The sequence below is a fragment of the Dendrobates tinctorius genome, unplaced genomic scaffold (genome assembly GCF_039654945.1).
Source record: "Dendrobates tinctorius isolate UK_male_01 unplaced genomic scaffold, ASM3965494v1 ptg000134l, whole genome shotgun sequence".
NCBI lineage: Eukaryota > Metazoa > Chordata > Amphibia > Anura > Dendrobatidae > Dendrobates > Dendrobates tinctorius.
The window spans coordinates 23,919,297-23,941,158 of NW_027361802.1; the positions used below are offsets into that span (position 1 = coordinate 23,919,297).

General features: G+C 45.1%; 1 protein-coding gene across 1 annotated transcript in view; it reads left to right on the forward strand.

Moving 5' to 3' along the window:
* Positions 1–21,862, forward strand: part of VPS13A (vacuolar protein sorting 13 homolog A) — a 386,554-nt gene that overhangs the window by 44,328 nt on the left and 320,364 nt on the right. Inside the window, exons 8-13 of the mRNA XM_073543803.1 lie at positions 50–109; positions 8,857–8,937; positions 10,963–11,020; positions 13,410–13,537; positions 15,883–15,989; positions 20,533–20,704. Of these exons, the coding sequence (XP_073399904.1) occupies positions 50–109; positions 8,857–8,937; positions 10,963–11,020; positions 13,410–13,537; positions 15,883–15,989; positions 20,533–20,704 (606 nt within the window). The remainder of the gene's footprint in view (positions 1–49; positions 110–8,856; positions 8,938–10,962; positions 11,021–13,409; positions 13,538–15,882; positions 15,990–20,532; positions 20,705–21,862) is intronic.

The window sequence follows — 21,862 nt, forward strand, 5'->3', positions numbered from 1 at the left end:
TAACCTACACTGTTACAAAATAATGGTATGTTGCTTTGTGTTTTCACAGACATCTGATAAGAATTGGAACCCATGTCTACATGATGAATCTTCCAAGTTATTTTACAAGGTAATCTAGCATCATATGCAACCAACAAATTAAATATTTTTGTTTGGCCAGGAATCCTCTTTCCAGGGTGCACTATTATTTCAGAGGGTGTAAAGGAATAAGCGGTGTCTGCCAGTAGCTCCTATGAGAACCAAGGACCAGGCATGGCCAAATCTTTACTGTTGAAGATTTCTTTAGTAGTGATGAGTAAGTATACTCGTTGCTCGGGTATCCTCCGAGTATTTTGGTGTGCTCAGAGATTTAGTTTTCGTCCTGTCAGCTGCATGATTTGTGGGTGCTAGACAGCCTGAATACATGTGGAGATTCCATAACAATCAGGCATTCCTCACATGTATTCAGGCTATCCAGCAGCCGCAAATCATGCAGCTGTGTCGACAGAAACTAATTCTCCGAGCACGCCAAAATACTTGGAGGACACGCGAGCATGCTCAGGAAAACCCGAGCAACGAGTATACTCGCTCATCACTATTCTTTAGCGTTTGTGCACACAACGTCTTTTAAACTTGGACGAACCCGTCAAGTTTTTCAATTAGAAGAGCTTGCGATGATTCTGAAGCTTCTTTTTTGGCGTTTGTCAGGTCGTTCTTTACTGTGGCACTGATACCCGCATTTATTTTGTTACGTGCACGCGTAAAATGGAAGCCGCACGAAGAACGGTCAGCTGACTTCTTTTCACCGCATTTTGTCTTTGGAAACCAGAAGCGGTTAAAAGATGCTCAAAAGACTGAACGTATGGAAGTCGTTTTTACATTGCAGTACATGTGTTCGTTCTTTTAGCGTTTCTTTGGTGCTTTTTCAGGAAGTCAACAGAGCATACCCAACGGAAAAATTCATTCTGCGCTCTATGCTTTCAGATTTGAGTCCAATTTTTATCAATTTGATCCTAAATGGCCTGTTCAGTTAATTGAAACGTATCTTCTCTGGGAAAAAATAAAATTATGTGCATGATAAAAGCAGCATCTAAACGTTTGTAGACGACTTGGTCACTGGGGATAAAAGGGTTAAGTTGACTAATTTCAAGACCTGTAAGATTTATCCGATCTGGCCACACACATTTTATTTGGACAGAATTCATTTTCATCTTCATTGGTTTTGATCTTTTTCAAGGATCGTGAAAAGGAGCAATGGAACGATGAGAAGATAGGCCGCCATATCAGTGGGTGAATGCCGTTTTGTTTTACTGTACAACCCCCTGGATTTTAAGACATAAACAGTGATTTTTTTTTTCTTTCTTGAACAGAAAAAAAAGAGAAAGAGAAAAAAAAATATTGTCATTCTTTTCCAAAGAGAAAACAACCCTCTATCCATAAAATTGTCTTGAAATCGATCCTTGAACAAAAACAAAATAATAAAATGACAATGAATTCTGGCCTAATAAAATGTGTGTGGCTGAATCAGATGAATCTTACAGGTTTTAAAATTGGCCGTCTTAAAGGATCGTATTGTAACTGGTATCTGATCTTCAGCTAGGATGTTACAGAGCAGGAGGAGCTGATTAGATTGAGGCTGTGTGCCCACGCTGCTTTTTTTAAGCATTTTTGCCGCGATTTTCGGCGCAAAAACGCTTAAGAAATTCATACTGAACGCACCCCATGCATTCCTATGGCATTCCACACATGCTGTGCTAATGCTGCGTTTTTTTACGCGTCGGAATCACATTGCGGAAAAAAACGCAGCATGCTCATTCTTTTTGTGGAATCGCCGCGATTCTGCAAAGAATTGCCGCGATTCCGCACCCATAGGAATGCATGAGATCCGCTTACTTCCTGCATGTGGCTATGCCCACCATGCACAAAGTGAGTGTCTCATGTGCGGATGGTACCCACAGTGTGGAGGAGAGGAGACTGTCCTCCAGGCCCTGGGTACCATATCCCTGTAAAAAAAATAAAAAATCGGGTTATATTCACCTTCCGGCGTCCCGCGCAGCCTTCCCGGGCCTCAGCGATGCTCCCGTTCCCAGTAATGCCTTGCGGCAGCGGCATGGGCCTGTGATGACGTGAAGTCACGCGAGACCGCTACAGTATCGCGAGACCTCGTCATCAAAGGTCTCGCAAGGCATTACTGGGAACGGAAGAATCGCTGAGGCCCGGGAAGGCTGCACAGGACGCCAGAAGGTGAATATAACCAGATTTTTTTTTTTTTATTTTTTTTTTTGTTATTTTTAGCATTCTATCTTTTACTATTGATGCCGCATAGGCAGCCTCAATAGTAAAAAGTTGGTCACACTTACATAGTAACATAGTTATTAAGGTTGAAGGGAGACTTTAAGTCCATCTAGTTCAACCCATATCCTGTCCTAACCTGCCCTAACATGTTGATCTAGAGGAAGGCAGTGTTTGACGAGCGTGACCAACCTGTCAATCACTTTCCAAGCGATGCTTTAAATCGCTTGGAAAGTGCTTGAATTCCGCACGCGAAAATCGCTGCAAAAACGCGAAAATAACCGCGAAAAAATCGCGCAGAAAACGCGTGGAAAAAAATGCGCTTTCTCCTTCGTCTCATTGGGGGACACAGGTACTGTGGGTGTATGCTATTGCAACCTGGAGGCTGACACTAAGTGAACAAAAAAAGGTTAGCGCTGCCGCATACACCCTCGCCCCGATTGCGGGCGGAAACCACTTTTTTGCTTAGTGTCCTTTGGAGGCACACACGTCTGGTTTACTCCAGACTTTTTCTTTTTTTTTTTCTTCTCTTTTTTGCTATGAAGATGAGACAGGGGCGACGGACCCTATTGAAAGGGTCCGATCTCCCCAAACCATCAACGGGCAAGCACGTGTTGAGTATCGCCTCCACGTACCCTCTCCCGCACCGTGGGACATATCTGGGCCGTTTTCCCCAGACTTTTTTTTTTTCTCTATGAAGATAAGACAGGGGCAACGGATCCTATTGAAAGGGTCCGATTTCCCCAAACCATCAACGGGCGAGCACGTGTGAGTGTCCCTCCACGTATCCTCTCCCGCGACGTGGGACATGATGCCGGACTTAGCCCTGGACACCCCTAGGTATTGAAACCATGGGCTGTACAGAGGCACAAGACTAGTCCGTGCGGCCCCCACTGCTCCACCAATGCTAGACGGCGGTGCTGCAAGGCGGCGGACGGTCCCTCTCCTCATCCCTGGAAGGAGGACGGAGCTAGGGTGCCTGCACCGTCCTGGATATCACCTCCCTTCCCTCTACCTGATCGGCGAGGTCGTCATACATGGGATGACCTGGGAGGGCCCTGCGGCAGCGTCCAGAGGGCTGGATCCCTTAGCGTCATGCGAGCTGCAAAGGCAGGATGTGCAGCACTGAAGGACAGGCTCTTCCCCCCCTCCTCCGGCGGTGGGCCTGACGCCGGGTCCCGACGCCGGCTGCGCCCTTGGTATGCGGCGGCCTACCCGCCCGCCGCCACCCCTTGGCTGGCGGACGCTAAAGAAATACAGCCCGCGGCTTCGGCCGGTGTTAGGCCGCGGGCGGAAGTCCCGCCCTCCCGTCGCGACGTCATTTCCGGCGGCCCGTGACCTGGGCGGGCGCCGAGTAAATTGAGTCCCCGGCTTCACTCCAGGGTAGGCCGCAACCGTAAAGGACGCGGCGGCCTAACCACAGACAAAGTACGTGCATCGCAGAGAGGAGCAGCATGTGGCAAGAACACATGGGGGACACAGGACCAGGGTAAGTGCGACCTCGACCCTAGAGGCCACGCTACGTATAATCAGGGGGTGCCCTCCTCCCCCCTCACCCTCCAGCAGGACAGTATTGAAGCCTGGCAGACAGTATGGCTAGGAAGGGGAAGACACACATGTTCCTATATGCTGCATGCATCTCCTGTCGGGCCATGTTTCCGCGGGCGCAGAGCAACAAATTATGCGAAGCCTGCGACTCCGACCGAGCCCAGTGGCCCAGATCCTCCGGAATGGGCCCTGTCACTATCACAGTCTATGGCATCGCTCACAAAGGCGATCGAGTCCCTTCACGCCCCAGTTAGGGGAAAAGATAGTGGCTCGCCTGTCTGGGAGGGGTCATCTACCTCACAAGAGCCTCCGGCCTGCAGGGGCCACTCTCACTCCAGGCAAGCGCAAAGGAAATGAACCCATACGGCGTCTCCTGGCCCATCCGGTGCCTCGGTATCCGTGAGTTCGGCATCTCGCTCTCCTTCACCAACAGTCGAGAGCGGGCAGCGTTCAGATTATGACGCAGACGAACCCCTGGACCTAGATACACCAGGGTGTCGGGAAACAGTTGACAGCCTCATCGAAGCTGTCAATCAGACTTTGGGGATTGAGGATGACTTCTCCCTGACCTCAGGTCATAAGGTATCCTTTAAGCGGGGTAAGCGACCGCATAGAGTATTTTGCACTCACCCAGAGTTCGAGGACATAGTGCAGCGTCACAGGGAACGGCCGGATAGGCGTTTCTCGGGCCAGAAGACGCTCGAAGCAAGATATCCGTTTGCCCCGGAGCTCTGTAAGAAATGGGCGGAATCCCCAGTGGTGGATCCACCAGTGTCACGCTTGGCCTGTAAAACCCTGTTGTCCATACCTAGTGGTTCTTCCATTAAGGACCCCACTGATGGGCTCATAGAGAGCTTGGCTCGCTCGGTATATGAAGCATCAGGATCAGCACTCTCTCCCTCGTTCGCGGCAACATGGGTAGCCAAGGCCATGATGTCATGGTCAGAATCATTGAACAAGGCCCTGCAGGATAGGGACCTGCCTACGAAGGTATCAGAGATCGCGAGTCAGATCGCTATGGCTGGTGATTACTTAATCAATGCTTCCTTGAATGTGGCCAATTGCGCGGCACTTGTGACCGCAAACGCAATTTCCATTAGGAGGGCCCTATGGTTAAGGATGTTGTGGGCCGATTCAACTTTCAAGAAGTCCTTGACTTCTCTGCCTTATCAAGGTGGCCGCCTATTCGGGGAAAAGTTAGACCAGCTCATCTCCGATGCTACAGGGGGAAAAAGCAGTTTCCTTCCACAACAGAGGGTCAAACCGCCATTTCGCCAGTCTCAGGCATGGTTTCGGGCATTTTGCAATCCCGGGTGGACGGCAGCGGCCAGTTCCGCCGCTCCAGCTCGCTCCAACCAGGATAGGGATCGACAGGTCTCATATAGATCCAACCCGTTGGGCAGGATGCGTGCTTGCCAGCCAAGGTCGAGGGGTACCAGGTCCTAGAGAGCCTCAGCTAAATGACTCGGAGCACTTTTTAGCCGACATCAGCAGAGTAGTAGGCCGCTGCTCCGGTTTCGCCACGTCTGGGTCATGGTAACACGCGACTCATGGGTGACGGAACTGGTGTCCTCGGGGTACAAGATAGAGTTTGTCAGGTATTCTCCAAAACGATTCTTTCCCAGCTTCCCAAAGTGGAGGCCCGGGCAAAGGCGTTGCTAGGAGCCGTCGAGTCACTCCAGCACAACGGAGTCATTATTCCCGTACCAGAGTACAAGAAGGCTCAGGGTTTTTTCATTCCAATCTGTTCGTGGTCCCCAAAAAGGACGGGTCAGTCAGGCCGGTTCTGGACCTAAAGCTCCTGAACAGGTTCATCAGGATCAAACATTTCCGAATGGAATCGTTCAGTTATATCAGCCATGGAGCAAGGGGAATACTTGGCCTCTATCGACGTCCAGGATGCTTACCTATACGTCCCCATTTTTCCTCCGCATCAGAGGTTTCTAAATGGCCGACATTTCCAGTTTGTAGCACTGCCCATTGGGCTAGCCACCATCCCAGAGTGTTCACAAAGGTAATGGCGGTCGTCATGGCCATCTTACACTCTCGGGGCATAGTCGTCTTGCCATACTTAGATGACTTCTTGGTGAAGGGCCCCTCATTTCGGGCATGCGAGGAGAACGTCAGCATCACGCTAGATACCCTCTCCCGCTTAGGGTGGTTGGTCAACAGGTAAAAATCATCCCTTGTGCCAGCCCAGAGGATTTCTTTTTAGGGATGATTTTTGACTCCTCCCGAGGGTTGGTAATTCTCCCTCAGGACAAGGCTCTAGCGCTCCGGCAAGGAGTCTGGAAGCTTCTACAACCAGTCCCTCACACCATTCGGTTTGGGATGAGGGTACTAGGGAAGATGGTGGCGGCAATGGAAGCGATTCCGTTTGCCCAATTTCATCTTCGCCCCCTGCAGCACGCCCTCTTGTCATTTTGGGACAAGAACCCGTTCACGCTCGATCGTCGGTGCCGGTTGTCCTCTCAGGTCAGACAGTCACTACAGTGGTGGACGATCAGTTCCTCCCTCCTTCAGGGGAAACCTTTCCCCCCAGACCAGTGGCTGGTGGTCACAACTGACGCAAGCCTCCTCGGCTGGGGAGCAGTTTTTCGCCACCACACGACTCGGGGGCACTGGTCGCAACAGGAGGCACGCCTCCCGATCAACTTGTTGGAAATACGAGCAGTCCGGCTGGCGCTGCAACATTTTCAGCACCTTCTAGCAGGACGTCCCATCCGGATTCAATCGAACAATGCCACGGCGGTGGCTTACGTAAATCATCAAGGGGGCACTCGCAGCAGGGCAACCATGCACGAGGTGGGACACGTGCTTCACTGGGCCGAGAGGAACCATTCGGTAATTTCGGCGGTCCACATACCGGGCGTGGAAAATTAGGCGGCGGACTTCCTCAGCTGGCAGGGTGTCGCGTCCGGGGAGTGGCCTCTGCACCCCGAGGTCTTCCAGCAGATTTGCCAACGGTGGGGAACACCGGATGTGGATCTGATGGCCTTCAGGGTGAACGCCAAGGTGCCCACGTTTGTCACTCGGTCTCGGAACCCACGAGCGATCGCCGTGGATGCGTTGGTTCTGCCATGGAACCAGTTTCGCCTTCCATACTTCCCCCCCCGCTGCCACTAATTCCGAGGGTGATCAAGAAGATCAAAACAGAAGGGGTTTCAGCGATTCTGCTGGCCCCAGTCTGGCCCTGTCGTGCATGGTATGCAGATCTAGTACAGCTGCTCGCCGACGTCCCATGGCGACTGCCAGAGCGCCCAGACCTACTGGCCCAGGGCCCGATCTTCCACCCGAACTCAGGGACCCAGTGTTTGACGGCATGGCCGTTGAATTTTGGATTCTGACCCAGGCGGGGTTTGAGCGTGAGGTGGTCGCTACAATGGTTAGCACCCAGAAGCCTACCTCGGCGAAAATTTACCATCACACCTGGAAGGTCTTCTTTGGTTGGTGTCGAGATCGCGGTTTTTCTCCACTGACATTTTCTATCCCCAACATCTTGGCTTTTTCCAGTCGGGCTTAGACCCAGGGTTGGCCCTGAGCTCCCTTAGATGACAGATATCGGCCTTGTCCATCCTCTTCTAGCGGAAAATCGCTACCAATATGCAGGTGAGGACGTTCATCCAGGGAGTCTCCCACTTGGTACCTCCCTATAGGGCGCCCCTGGGCGCCTGGGACCTTAACCTGGTCCTGAGTGTTCTCCAGGAAGCTCCATTCGAACATCTTCAAGACATTTCCTTGTCGTACCTTTCCTGGAAGGTGGTATTCCTTGTAGCCATAACTTCCATTAGGCGAGTCTCGGAGTTGGCAGCCCTATCCTGCCGAGCACCGTTTCTCACCTTCTACAAGCATAAGGTGGTTCTCAGACCAGCTCCCCCCTTTCTGCCGAAGGTCGTTTCCTCATTCCACATTAATAAGGATATTGTCTTGCCCTCGCTTTGTCCAGCGCCAGTACACCGTGTGGAAAAGGTTCTTCACACATTGGACCTGGTGAGAGCACTCAGGAGGTACGTGTCGCGGACGGCACCCTTTCGCCAGACGGACACGCTGTTCGTGCTACCCGAGGGGCGCAGGAAGGGACTCGCAGCCTCGAAATCGACCATAGCCAGGTGGATCCGTCTAACTATTCAGGAAGCCTACCGCACTAGGGGTGCGCCGGTTCCAGCAGGGATCAGAGCACACTCGGGCAGTGGGCGCCTCTTGGGCGCTTCGGCACCAGGCTTCGGCGGAGCAGGTGTGCAAAGCAGCAACCTGGTCCAGCCTGCACACATTTATTAAAAGTTACAATGTCCATACGCAGGCTTCGTCAGATGCGAGCCTGGGTAGAAGGATTCTTCAAGCAGAGGTGGCGCACCTTTAGCCAGGAGGTGCATGTAGCTTGGATCGGTGAGTCAACTTCCCACCCAGGGACTGCTTTAGGACGTCCCACAGTACCTGTGTCCCCCAAAGAGACGAAGGAGAAACATGGATTTTTGTGAGAACTCACCGTAAAATCCTTTTCTCCAAGACGCTCATTGGGGGACGCAGCACCCACCCTGATAGCCAGTTGGCTCTTGTTTATTTAACTATTATGCATTTTTGTTGATGTTAGGGTAGTCCCTTTCCAGAAATATTATCTGCGTTAAGGCTGATTTTGTTTTGTGTTCACTTACTGCTGTTGCACTAAACTGGTTTCCGCCCGCAATCGGGGCGAGGATGTATGCGGCGGAGGAGGAGCTAACCTTTTTTGTTCACTTAGTATCAACCTCCAGGTGGCAGTAGCATACACCCACAGTACCTGTGTCCCCACAGTACCTGTGTCCCCCAATGAGCGTCTCGGAGAAAAGGATTTTACGGTGAGTTCTCACAAAAATCCATGTTTTTCTGGGAAGGAGTCTGGTTTTAGTGTCCGGTTTTAAACGCTACGTGGACACATAGCCTGATAGACATTTTTGTGATTAAAGTTTCAGTAAAACTTGCATTTTATTAACTTAAAGTCCTGGTGTTTGCATTTTTATTCTGTTATTTAGATCATATTGGCTCTCTTTCTCGTTCTAGATTGTACGTCTTGACAACCTGTTTGCCTACTGGAATGTGAAATCTGAGATGTATTACCACCGATCGTACAATGAAGCTTTGGTATGGGCTCGTATGCTCCCCGTATTTATCTGCATATTAACTTTATATTGCAAGGGTTTTCTTGCACTGTCTCAAGAACTGTATATACCGTAACTATAATTTCTCTACTTTTTAAAAAGAGAAAAAAGAAACACAATCTGCTTGTACCATTGCTGCAATCATCTATTGATGCAATTTCCTTACTGTTATCCATTATTACAGTTTCTTTACTGGAATGCATTTTGTAACATTAGTTTCAGTATGAAATTGTTATAGTGCATATTTGCCGTCAACGAGCACTTAAAATGACTGAGCTTGCATAATTTTTTTTTAATGGGGAGAGCGGAGTAATCCACTGTCAGAGACCACTGGCATCGTTTGTATTGTACATACTCCCGTATGTGTATACAAGTAAAAGGAGCGAGGCCGTGCCCACTGGCCGGGGGTATGTCTAGCTCATACATACCCTCTGGTGTCAGGTGTGAAACCGGTGAATCTCTGCAGCACACAGTGTGTGCGCTGGGGGGATTCATAAGTCTGTAGTCACACAGAGTGAATGCAGAGTTAAATGTTTTGACCAGATAACCCATTTAAATAAACCGCTGGGCCAGCAAAATTCAGCTTGTTCGGCCAATGTAAGTTTAAAGTGTATGGCCAGCTTTAGTTTTTATGTAGTTCCTAAACCCTGGAAGAGAATCAATCAGCAGGTTTTATTATGTAATCCGAGAGCACCATAATGTAGAGAGCCTGATTCCAGGGATGTCACTTTACTAGGCTATGTGTTGTAATTCCAATACAATCTGTGTTTTATCAGCAGGAGATTCTTACTAGAGAGCTAAATCTCACATGCAGTCCTGTCCAGATTATCTGTGTAACCTCGTCCCCACCACTGATTGGCAGCTTGCTGACAGTGTACAGAGGAAGCTGCCAGTCAGAGTGTGGGGTGGCCATATACACAGCTCAGAATTATGACCATTGCCACATCTACAGCAGAGAGAATAGAGATTCTATCACCAAGTGGTCCAGTAAGTGACACATCACTGGAATTGGGGTCTCTGCCCCTACATACATCATGCAGCTCTCAGTTTACATAGAAGAAACCTGCTGACAGCTATCATTTAAAAGTTTCAATACTGAATGGATACAGAAGAGATACGGTATACTAATGTACTTTGTTGTCATTAGTGTTATCTATCAGTGTCCTAAATATACAATATTAACAAGTTATATTTGTAATACATTACAGGTATTTTACCCCTACATCTACTTACAAAACATGACTGTTAAGATGACATAGGACAATGGCCTGTTCCTCAACCTTTTGTTGTCATACTTTTTAAATTAGAAAATATTAATATTGTAACTCTTAGTAATAGTAGTACACCTTTTTGTTTTAAATCCATGCAATCGATACAATTTAAGTGATATTTTGGTCCCTTTTACATGAATCTTTTTCAAACATAATGACCCCGATTCATCAAGAATGGCCTTGTTCACGCCAATCTTGTTGGGGGGGCGAGTCGAAGTAAGAGACTCCTGATTCATTAAGTGGCAAATGCCTATTAACAAATTAGGAACGTCTTAAAAGTGGTGAGCGCCTCCGTGCACCTCACCGCAAATCTTACTCCAGTTTTTTGCATTTTAATTTTTTCCTCCCATTTTGCAAGAACCTTCACTTTTTGATTTTTTTTCTTTGTCCTAGCCATATGGGGGCTTGTTCGTGTGACGAATTATGCATTTTATTATGTGATGTATTATAAAGAGGGAAAAAATGGCAAGTGGGGCAAAATTGCGAAAGAAAAACGCAATTCCACAATATTTTTGGAGTTTTTTTATTTTTCTGAATTTATTATATAGTAGAAATGACCGGGTAATATGTCTTTCCAGCTATTTGGAATGAAACTGTCTGTTCATATGAATGGAAGTTCTGAATATTGCAGTATGCCCTTGCTGTGGATATGCCATAAGTGTTTAGAATGGCGATTAATTCTTACGTAACTTTCAGTAGGGTGAGAATGCTAAATATTACTGTACATTACTTCTTAGGGTGTTTTGAAGTATGGCGTGGCCGCTCACAATGTCATCCCCGAAGGTTATGATTTTGGTATGTATAGCATAAACTTAAATCATGTGGACTTTTTACTTGTGCATAAAAACATCTAAAATGTTCAGTGCTGCCCATAATAATAAGATAGCTCTTATATTTTTTAGAAATCTGCTTTGGAAAAATGAAAGCTGGTCCTAGATTGGTTGCTAGGTTGAAGGGAGGGGACCGTTTGTGGCAATTTTGTAAAATCCAGTTCTATATTATATTTATTGTTTTAAAATTAACGAACAGGAATGTAATCGCTTATTGCCTGCTATTCCAATATTTTGTTTATATATAAGAAATATTTTTGCATGGTTAACAGGGTTTTCTATCTATGCACTCATTCTCCATAATATTCTCATTCGCGATGAGCGCAAGTTCTCGTTACTCAAGTTTGCCAAGGGTGCTCCGGTATGCAGAGAGCATCGTGGGTGCGCAAGTGACATGTTCGTGCCCCCGCGTCCGCATGTTTTACTGCTTTTCGAGAACCAAAAAACATATGGGGATTGCCTGACATACACTGGCAATCTCGGCATGTTCTGAGGCTGTCTAACAAAATATGCAAGAGCGGGGACGCGAACATGTCACTTGCGCACCCACGATACTCTGTACATACCCGAGCACCCTTGGCTAACTCGAGTAATGAACGTTTGAGCTCATCACTAATCATCAATGCAAAAAGAAACGTGGTGTGCCGTTCCTCCTAGAGATGAATGAGTACATTTACAGCTGGTTGGGTGTTACCGTTCTCCTTGACAAGGGCCCGACAGGACAGTGTGAGAGCATAGGAACCCCCCCCCCAACCAATAACTCTCAAACGCCAATTTCTTTATCATTTTTAGTAAGAATAACAGAGGAACTACACATGACAGAGCTCATGGTAACCCATGAACTTTCCCAAAAATTGTCCAACGTTTTAATACTTTAGCCTTTATTTGGCTACTCATTCAGAACCTCCCAACGGAAGGCTCAGCGGAGAGCATAACGTGATGTTAGCCCTCCATAAGAACGTCTGCTCCAGAATTATTTTATGCAGAATAGAGTCATTGATCAGATCACAAGCAGCATTTTTAAAAATCTGAGAATCCACAAAATCACTTTTCCACGTAAATGTTTTCTAAAATCTCAAAACAATTTCACTGTTCATCTCCCCAGCCCGGTGTCTCAATTTCAACTGTATCTGCATCTTCAGGAAGTGGATACAATTGAACACAATGGGAGCCGTCAGCATGTCTAAGTCTTGGCGCAGCGTGCGCGATGACATCACTAGATTGCACCTGCTGCCCTGAGGCACAAACTAAAGAAGCTCACCGGGGAACAAGGCTAGGTGAATAGTTGTAGGTTTTTATTATTTTTTGTTTGTTTGCTTTGTTTTTTTTTAGCTTATATTTGTTAGTCAGGAATGTGTTGGGGGGGTACTGTGAGGCCTCATAATGTGTGTGGGTGTGGGGCATGACACTATGTTGGGGGAACTATGGGGACATGATTCTGTGTTATGGGCATTGAAGGTCATCAAACTATATTGGGTGCGGTGTGATAGCATGATACTGAACTGAGGGGCACTACAAGGGCATCATACTGTTTAGGGGTTACATCTGGGGTAACTGAGGGACACTACAGGGGCATCATAGTTAGGGGGTACTGTGGATGCATCATACTGATTTGGTAGGATTGTAATGGTATCATACTGTGTTGGGGTATCATACTGTGTTGCAGGCACTGTGGGGTCACCATAGTGAGTTGGAGGGCACTGGGGCATCGAACTTGGAGGGAATTGTGGGGTTTCATACTGTGTTGTGGGCAACTTGGGGGCATCATAAAAAGTTGGAGGGCACTGGGAGCATCATAATATGTTTGGGAGTGGGAGCACTGTCAAGGCATCATATATATATATTAGTGACACTGGCATCATTCTGTGTTGTAGGGAGTACTATGGGAGCAAAGATATCATACTGTTTGTGGATGGGGGGGTAGTTTGGAGATATCATGCTTGATAGATGGGCATTATACTGTATGGGGGCTTGGAAAGTGGTATCGTAGTGAGTGGGAACAGTCAATATGGGCATTTTATTGTGTGTGTCTCAATTCATGTCCCACTCCCTGTCTTTAGAGGTTGATAGGTATGCCCTTTGTGACTCTGGTGAAAAATGAGTTTTGGGGATTTTTATTTTTTGCGGAATGCTTTCTTGTGGGGTCCCAAGTTTTCTATGAGCACCCCAGTCATGATGCCTGTTCTAAAAGTAGTATTGACCTTAATGGTTGCTTGTCACACACAGAATCACAGATTTTCACACACGAGCATTAAATTACTTGTCATCATAGAAACACAAGCTGGAATTTTGACTTTTTTTTGCTTTCAAGCCTACAAAATGCTACCATTTCATTTTGTTTCATTTTCTTTCAGTGTTCCGTCCAATTTCAGGAAGAGCAAAGCTCCGTATGAATCCACGTGCAGATTTTGACTTTTCTTCCCCCAAAATAGATTTGGCAGTTAACCTTCAGGATATAGCCATGGAATTTAATAAACCACAGGTAATCAATCAGTAGTGGTAGCACATGACAGGCACTACCCCATTCTCAAGCCACGTCTGCTTACTTTGCATGAATGAAGGGCGTGGTATTGCACCACGGCTCTGTTATCTGCCATACACACCCTGCGGTCGCCTGCGGTCTATATTGTTCCAGGCTAGCTTGATTGTCACATAACGTCAGTTTTATTCATTTTGAATACACATTGAGATCATATATTTGGGTAGATGTGAATTATGAATGACAGGAGCCCTAATAATGTAGTTTTCATCAACTGGATAGGTTTAAAAAAGAAATTACATTCACTCACACAAACTAATTTGTGTGTCTCAGCAAAGGCAGCCATGATGAACGTCTTAAATCCATCATCTATAGAGGAAGCTCATGCATAGTAAATTATTTCTAATTGCTGTATTTGGTGCAGAGGTAAATATTCTAAAGAGAAAGTCTAGGATATTTGTGAATGCACGACTTCTAGACTCCAAGGACCTCTAAGCTAAGATATTGGATCGGTGTCCAGTTTTATATCAGCGGTGGTGATTCCTGGCATACCCATTGCGGTATCGCCTTCTAATGACTTTAGGAACTGCGTATGTACAACTAGATGGAGGCCCGATGCTATCGCATTGAGAGGGCGTAATGTCACGATGGGGGCAGGCTTTGCATCGTTGAGAATCTCTCTCCCCCTCCCCCATGTGCTCACCCACCTATCCACTCTCTCTTTCACCATGTGCTGACTTTATCCCCCTTGTCTGCTGTCTTTCGCCTTCCTTTGCTGTGTTCTCTCCTCGTGTGCTGTCCCGTTTGAGCTGTCTCCCCCCTGTGCTCTGTCTCTCTCACCCCTGTGTCTGACCGTGTACAGAACATACCACAGCTCCTGGGCAGGGGAGGAAGCAAAAGACAATACTGACATTACAGCAGGAGATCGCAGAGGATACATTTTGTGAGGTAAAACATTGTTTAAAAACAGTCAGTGAAATATTTTTCCTCACAAAATGAATCCCCTGTGATCCCCTGCTGTAATGTCAGTATTGTCTTTTGCTTCATCCCCTGCCCAGGAGATGTGGTATGCTCCGTACACGGTCAGACACAGACAATTTTTAAAACGAACATTCGTTCTTGGGTAAGCCCCTTTAATGTAACTGGCTTCCTCTGCCTGTAGACACGTCGCGTATCTGCTGCCGGGATCAGCCGAATGATTCACTGCGCCTGTGGTACCGCGCAAGAGGCTGCGTGAGTGTGTGATGCGACGGTGTTCTGCTGGTGGTACCGCGCAATAGGTTGGTACTAGCAACAGTTTCCATATTGAGACACCCATCACTTGGGTGTCTTATTATGGCGGTCAGTGAACTTCCTCCGCTTGGAATTCTGGGATACGGTGACATCTGGATAGAACAGGAAATGAAGACATTACAAGCCAATTGTATAAATAGATACTCAAGAATAGCCTCTACGCAGCGTACTTAGCTGTGATGTTCCAGCATCCTACACTGGGTATGGTTGGGGACAGTAGGACCTAGTTAATAATTGAACGTGAGGATGCCGAGTATCAGACCCTCAACTTGATAGGTCATCAGTACTTTAGTCCAAGACAACCACTTTGGCATCCCTATTGACCTGAATAGACTCATACTATTCTTGTACATAAAGTATGTATCTTTTTATATGTCCCATCCTTCATAATAATTCATGAATATGCTATAGATTTTTTCCTCTACTTTTTTTATTGAGGGCCTATTGTTCCAATAAACCATCAATACCTGATCCTTGGGGTTCACCGGTTACTGTCGTCTGTTCTCGGCTCTATAATTTTTATAGTTTCCGTGGCCAAGTGCTGCAGATATAGGGTTGGATGTGCAGTACTCTGCCCGGGCCACTATAGTTTTGACAGAGCAGCTGTGTTCTGGAAGGACCCAAGAACTTCCAAACGAGGCTGGTAACAGCTGACTGGCAGGGGTTCTGGGTTTTCGCAACCCCCACAGATCACATGTTAATGGCCCAGTGAAAAGATAGGCCGTCAATGAAAAAAAAAATAGAGACCAACATCTTTAGTTTATCAATCAGCAGCTATGGCTTGTAATGCTTAACATGTGTGAAGTAAGGTTTTCTACCATTTGTAACATTTTTAGTTAGTAGCAAGATCGTCGCCCAAATATTTCCCTTTGTGACTTTAGCATTGTATTATTTATTTTCTTTGGATGAATAGATTGATTTTGATATTACATGACAGAGTTTTAAATAGTGGAGATAATATTTGTTCTAGAAATAACTATCTATATCAGACATGTGTTGAACGTTTCAATGATCCGTGATGATCAACTTGCTTTTTTAATTTTTCGTGTTTTCAGTACCATAGTGTTATGGAGCTTCTTGAGTCTTTAGACTTGATGTCCAGGAACCTCCCATATAGAAAATTCCGTCCTGATGTTGGTGTTCACAATAATGCTAGGGAATGGTAAGTTAAAAGAGCCGCTATTGCAATGTATTAATCTTATTACCTGATCACTCTCATTGTGAGAGAATATGATTTGTGATGACCGATCATGCTCGGATAAAGTGTAATGTGAGCATGCTGTGGTGCTATCCCAGTGTCTTCAGCATACTCGAAAAATAAGTTTGAGTTTGAGTCCCGCGGCTGCATGTCTCGTGGCTGTTCAACAGCCGCATCGCATTCAGGGATTGCTTTACAGAAAGCTCCTGCATGTGTGGCAGCTATCGAATAGCCACGAGACATATAGGAGTAGGGACTGGAACATATTTTTCGAACACACTGAAGGCACTCGGTTAGCACACAAGCATGCTGTGATCACACTTATCCGAGCACGATTGCCCATCGCTAAATAAGATGATGGTTGTGAAATAGGAAATTTCGATATGTAATGCTGTGATATATGGTTCATGCTTAAAGAAAATATTGTATAAAAGACTCTTAGAAAAAATATTGATATAAATCAGTACATCGTGGCCGTTAGAAATGTACTGTTGTCAGCTTTGGTAACTTTATATTTGTATAGTATTCTATGCCAACTAAACGTCATTGCTTCCCTCAGTTATCTTTGTTGTTTTTTACATCATATTGTATGTACAGATATGGTAATATCTGTAATTCTCTATATATATATTGGTTTTGTGGCCAATTCAGGTCCATACAGTTATGTTTTATTACCTACATATATAGTATATATTTTATTATAAAAACAAAAATTGGCAAAGCATTGCTGCATCAATCATAGTATAAGGTACGTGTGACAGCCTGCGGGAAGTGATGCATGCAGTGTTTCTGCAATGTAAATGGCTTTCTATGGCCACAAAACAATGCGCTGCCCACATATCAGGCAGTGGTTAGCCGCATTTACATTTTAATTTGTTGCTTGTGCTTTGTAATGGATTGCAATCTCATGCCAATGGTTTGGAAAGCTGACAGACGTTGGGAAACCAAGTTTGTAGTCCAATGATTGATCACGTGATTGTGGCTTGTACAGTTAGGTCCATATACAGTATATTTGGACAGAGACAACATTTTTCTAATTTTGGTTCTAGACATTACCACAATGAATTTTAAACAAAACAATTCAGATGCAGTTGAAGTTCAGGCTTTCAGCTTTCATTTGAGGGTATCCACATTAAAACTGGATGAAGGGTTTAGGAGTTTCAGCTCCTTAACATGTGCCACCCTGTTTTTAAAGGGACCAAAAGTAATTGGACAATTGACTCCAAGGCTATTTCATGGACAGGTGTGGGCAATCCCTTCGTTATGTCATTCTCAATTAAGCAGATAAAAGGCCTGGAGTTGATTTGAGGTGTGGTGCTTGCATTTGGAAGGTTTTGCTGTGAAGGAAACATGCGGTCAAAGGAGCTCTCCATGCAGGTGAAACAAGCCATCTTTAAGCTGCAAAAACAGAAAAAGCCCATCCGAGAAAGTGCTACAACATTAGGAGTGGCAAAATCTACAGTTTGGTACATCCTGAGAAAGAAAGAAAACACTGGTGAACTCATCAATGCAAAAAGACCTGGGCGCCCACGGAAGACAACAGTGGTGGATGATCGCAGAATAATCTCCATGGTGAAGAGAAACCCCTTCCCATCAGCCAACCAAGTGAGCAACACTCTCCAGGAGGTAGGCGTATCAATATCCAAATCTACCATAAAGAGAAGACTGCATGAAAGTAAACACAGAGGGTTCACTGCACGGTGCAAGCCACTCATAAGCATCAAGAATAAAAAGGCTAGACTGGACTTTGCTAAAAAAAACATCTAAAAAAGCCAGCACAGTTCTGGAAGAACATTCTTTGGACAGATGAAACCAAGATCAACCTCTACCAGAATGATGGAAAGGAGAAAAGTATGGCGAAGGTGTGGTACAGCTCATGATCCAAAGCATACCACATCATCTGTAAAACATGGCAGAGGCAGTGTGATTGCTTGGGCATGCATGGCTGCCAGTGGCACTGGGTCACTAGTGTTTATTGATGATGTGACACAGGACAGAAGCAGCCGAATGAATTCTGAGGTATTCAGAGCCATACTGTGTGCTCAGATCCAGCCAAATGCAGCCAAACTGATTGGTCGTCGTTTCATACTACAGATGGACAATGATCCAAAACATAAAGCCAAAGCAACCCAGGAGTTTATTAAAGCAAAGAAGTGGAATATTCTTGAATGGCCAAGTCAGTCACCTGATCTCAACCCAATTGAGCATGCATTTCACTTGTTAAAGACTAAACTTCAGACAGAAAGGCCCACAAACCAACAGCAACTGAAAACCACCGCAGTGAAGACCTGGCAGAGCATCAAAAAGGAGGAAACACAGCGTCTGGTGATGTTCAAGACTTCAGGCAGTCATTGCCAACAAAGGGTTTTCAACCAAGTACTAGAAATGAACATTTTATTTACAATTATTTAATCTGTCCTATTACTTTTGGTCCCTTTTAAAAACAGGGTGTCACATGTTAAGGAGCTGAAACTCCTAAACCCTTCGTCCAATTTTAATGTGGATACCCTCAAATGAAAGCTGAAAGTCTGAACTTCAACTGCATCTGAATTGTTTTGTTTAAAATTCATTGTGGTAATGTCTAGAACCAAAATTAGAAAAATGTTGTCTCTGTCCAAATATATATGAACCTAACTGTAGACATATACACACTCTCCATAATGGCAGCAGTGTATGTATAATATACAGTGCCTTGCGAAAGTAATCGGCCCCCTGGAACTTTTCAACCTTTTCCCATATATCATGCTTCAAACATAAAGATACCAAATGTAAATTTTTGGTGAAGAATCAACAACAAGTGCGACACAATTGTGAAGTTGAACGAAATTTATTGGTTATTTAAAATTTTTGTGGAAATGCATAAACTGAAAAGTGGGGCGTGCAATATTATTAGGCCCCTTTACTTTCAGTGCAGCAAACTCACTCCAGAAGTTCATTGTGGATCTCTGAATGATCCAATGTTGTCCTAAATGACTAATGATGATAAATATAATCCACCTGTGTGTAATCAAGTCTCCGTATAAATGCACCTGCTCTGTGATAGTCTCAGGGTTCTGTTTGAAGCACAGAGAGCATCATGAAGACCAAGGAACACAACAGGCAGGTCCGTGATACTGTTGTGAAGAATTTTAAAGCCAGATTTGGATATAAAATGATTTCCAAAACTTTAAACATCCCAAGGAGCACTGTGCAAGCGATCATATCGAAATGGAAGGTGTATCATACCACTGCAAATCTACCAAGACCCGGCCGTCCCTCTAAAATTTCATCTCAGACAAGGAGAAGACTGATCAGAGATGCAGCCAGGAGGCCCATAATCACTCTAGATGAACTGCAGAGATCTACAGCTGAGGTGGGACAGTCTGTCCATAGGATAACAATCAGTCGTACACTGCACAAATCTGGCTTTTGTGGAAGAGTGGCAAGAAGAAAGCCATTTCTCAAAGATATCCATAAAAAGTGTTGTTTAAAGTTTGCAACAAGCCACCTGGGATACACACCAAACATGTGAAAGAAGGTGCTCTGGTCAGATGAAACAAAAATCGAACTTTTTGGCAGCAATGCCAAACGATATGTATGGCGTAAAGGCAACACAGCCCATCACCCTGAACACACCATCCCCACTGTCAGACATGGTGGTGGCAGCATCATGGTTTGGGCCTGCTTTTCTTCAGCAGAGACAGAGAAGATGGTTAAAAATGATAGGAAGATGGATGGAGCCAAATACAGGACCATTCTTGAAGAAATCCTGTTGGAGTCTGCAAAAGACCTGAGACTGGGATGAAGATTTGTCTTCCAACAAGACAGTGATCCCAAGAATAAAGCAAAATCTACAATGGAATGGTTCACAAATAAACGTATCCAAGTATTAGAATGGCCAAGTCAAAGTCCAGACCTGAATCCAATCGAGAATCTGTGGAAAGAGCAGAAAACTGCTGTTCACAAACGATCTCCATCAAACCTCACTGAGCTTGAGCTGTTTGCCAAGGAAGAATGGGCAAGAATTTCAGTCTCTCGAGGTACAAAACTGATAGAGACATATCCCAAGCGACTTGCAGCTGTAATCGCAACAAAAGGTGGCGCAACAAAGTATTAAGTTAAAGGGGCCGAATAATATTGCACGCCCCACTTTTCAGTTTTTGAATTTCCACAAAAATTTAAAATAACCAATAAATTTCATTCAACTTCACAATTGTGTCGCACTTGTTGTTGATTCTTCACCAAAAATTTACATTTGGTATCTTTGTTTGAAGAATGATATGTGGGAAAAGGCTGAAAAGTTCCAGGGGGCCGAATACGTTCGCAAGGCACTGTATATGTGACTTATGATTCAGACTGGTCACTCATCAGCATCAGGCATTTGTGGTTGGGTTTTCATTGATTGGTTGTGGTATGAATGCTTTTTCTTTATACTTGTATCTCTGCATCTCAGTATCCGCTTTTTACATTTATTTGATTTTAATACGTTTTCTGCAAGACACTGATGACTCTCTTGACAATGGAATAGGTGGAATTATGCTATAACTGGCATCCTTGAAGTTAATGTAAAGCCACGTGTTCATATGTGGTCATGGAAACATATTCGGAAGCACCGTCAACAGACTAAGAGGTACAAAGACTTGTACAGAATCAAAATAACCTCAAAGAAACCATCTGAGGATATTATTCGTATGACAGAGGTAATTCTTGTGACAATATACTGTACAAAACGTATAAATATAGACGATTTTACAAAGTACTTCACTACAGGATTATCAGTAGGGATTAGCAGACCCGTGGAAGTTTGGGATCTGGTACTTGACCCAAACTTTATTCCAAAGTTCGGTTCTGGTACCAGAACTGGACCTGAACTTGAACCAGAACCCGAACCCTATTGAAAACAATGGAGACCCGAACTTTTGATCTCTAATATTCTCTCTTTATCTTCCCCCCGAACTCCGAACGTTGCAATGGACTTCCGGGAGAAGTCCATGTTCGGCGATTAGCACTGGACACTAGCACACTTTTAATTAGGGTTCGCTTATCTCTATTTATGACGTGTCATAGATATTTAGGGAAAAACTGACATGTGACTCTGTACCATTTAGTGTGTCTGTTAAATATCCGTCTGCTATGCACAGATTACCTGTGCTGCTCCTCCAAGAAACCTTCAGAAATTTGCAACAAAGGCTGTACTGCATATGTCTGAATAAGGGGCAGAGCCAACGGTGTAATGCATACTGGACCATGGATGGTTTACCTGTAATAATCTAGATACCCTTTAAATATTATCTTGAATCCAGATTCAGTTTTGCTAAAGTATTTCAATTGTCTCTGTGTATTTTTTAAAGTATTTATTTAACTGTATTGGAGGCATTTTACTTATCAGTCTAGCAGGAAGTGAATGCGTTACACTTGGTGTATTAGATGGTGCTAGGCCTGTGTTCACGTTGGAAAAACCTTAAAGGGGTATTCCCATTTCCAAAATCCTACCCCAATAAGTAGTAGGTGTAATAATAATATTATAAAATACCTCCAATTAGAAAATGTAGTATAGTTATTTTGATTAGCTACGTCGCTTACCTCATGTGCAGGGCATTGCAATCGCTTGGGTATCCACGGTTACAACCTCTAACTGTCAGGCTGTGTTCACACGTAGCGTTTTTTGCGTTTTCGTGGCGATTTTAAATGCGCGATTTTGCCGCAAAAACGCAAAAAAACAGCATCCCATGCAATCCTATGGGATTCCGCAATGCTGTGCTAATTCTGCGGAATTTCCCACGGCGGAATCGCATCGCGGAAAAATACGCAACATGCTCATTAATTTTGCGGAAACGTGGCGATTCTGCACCCATAGG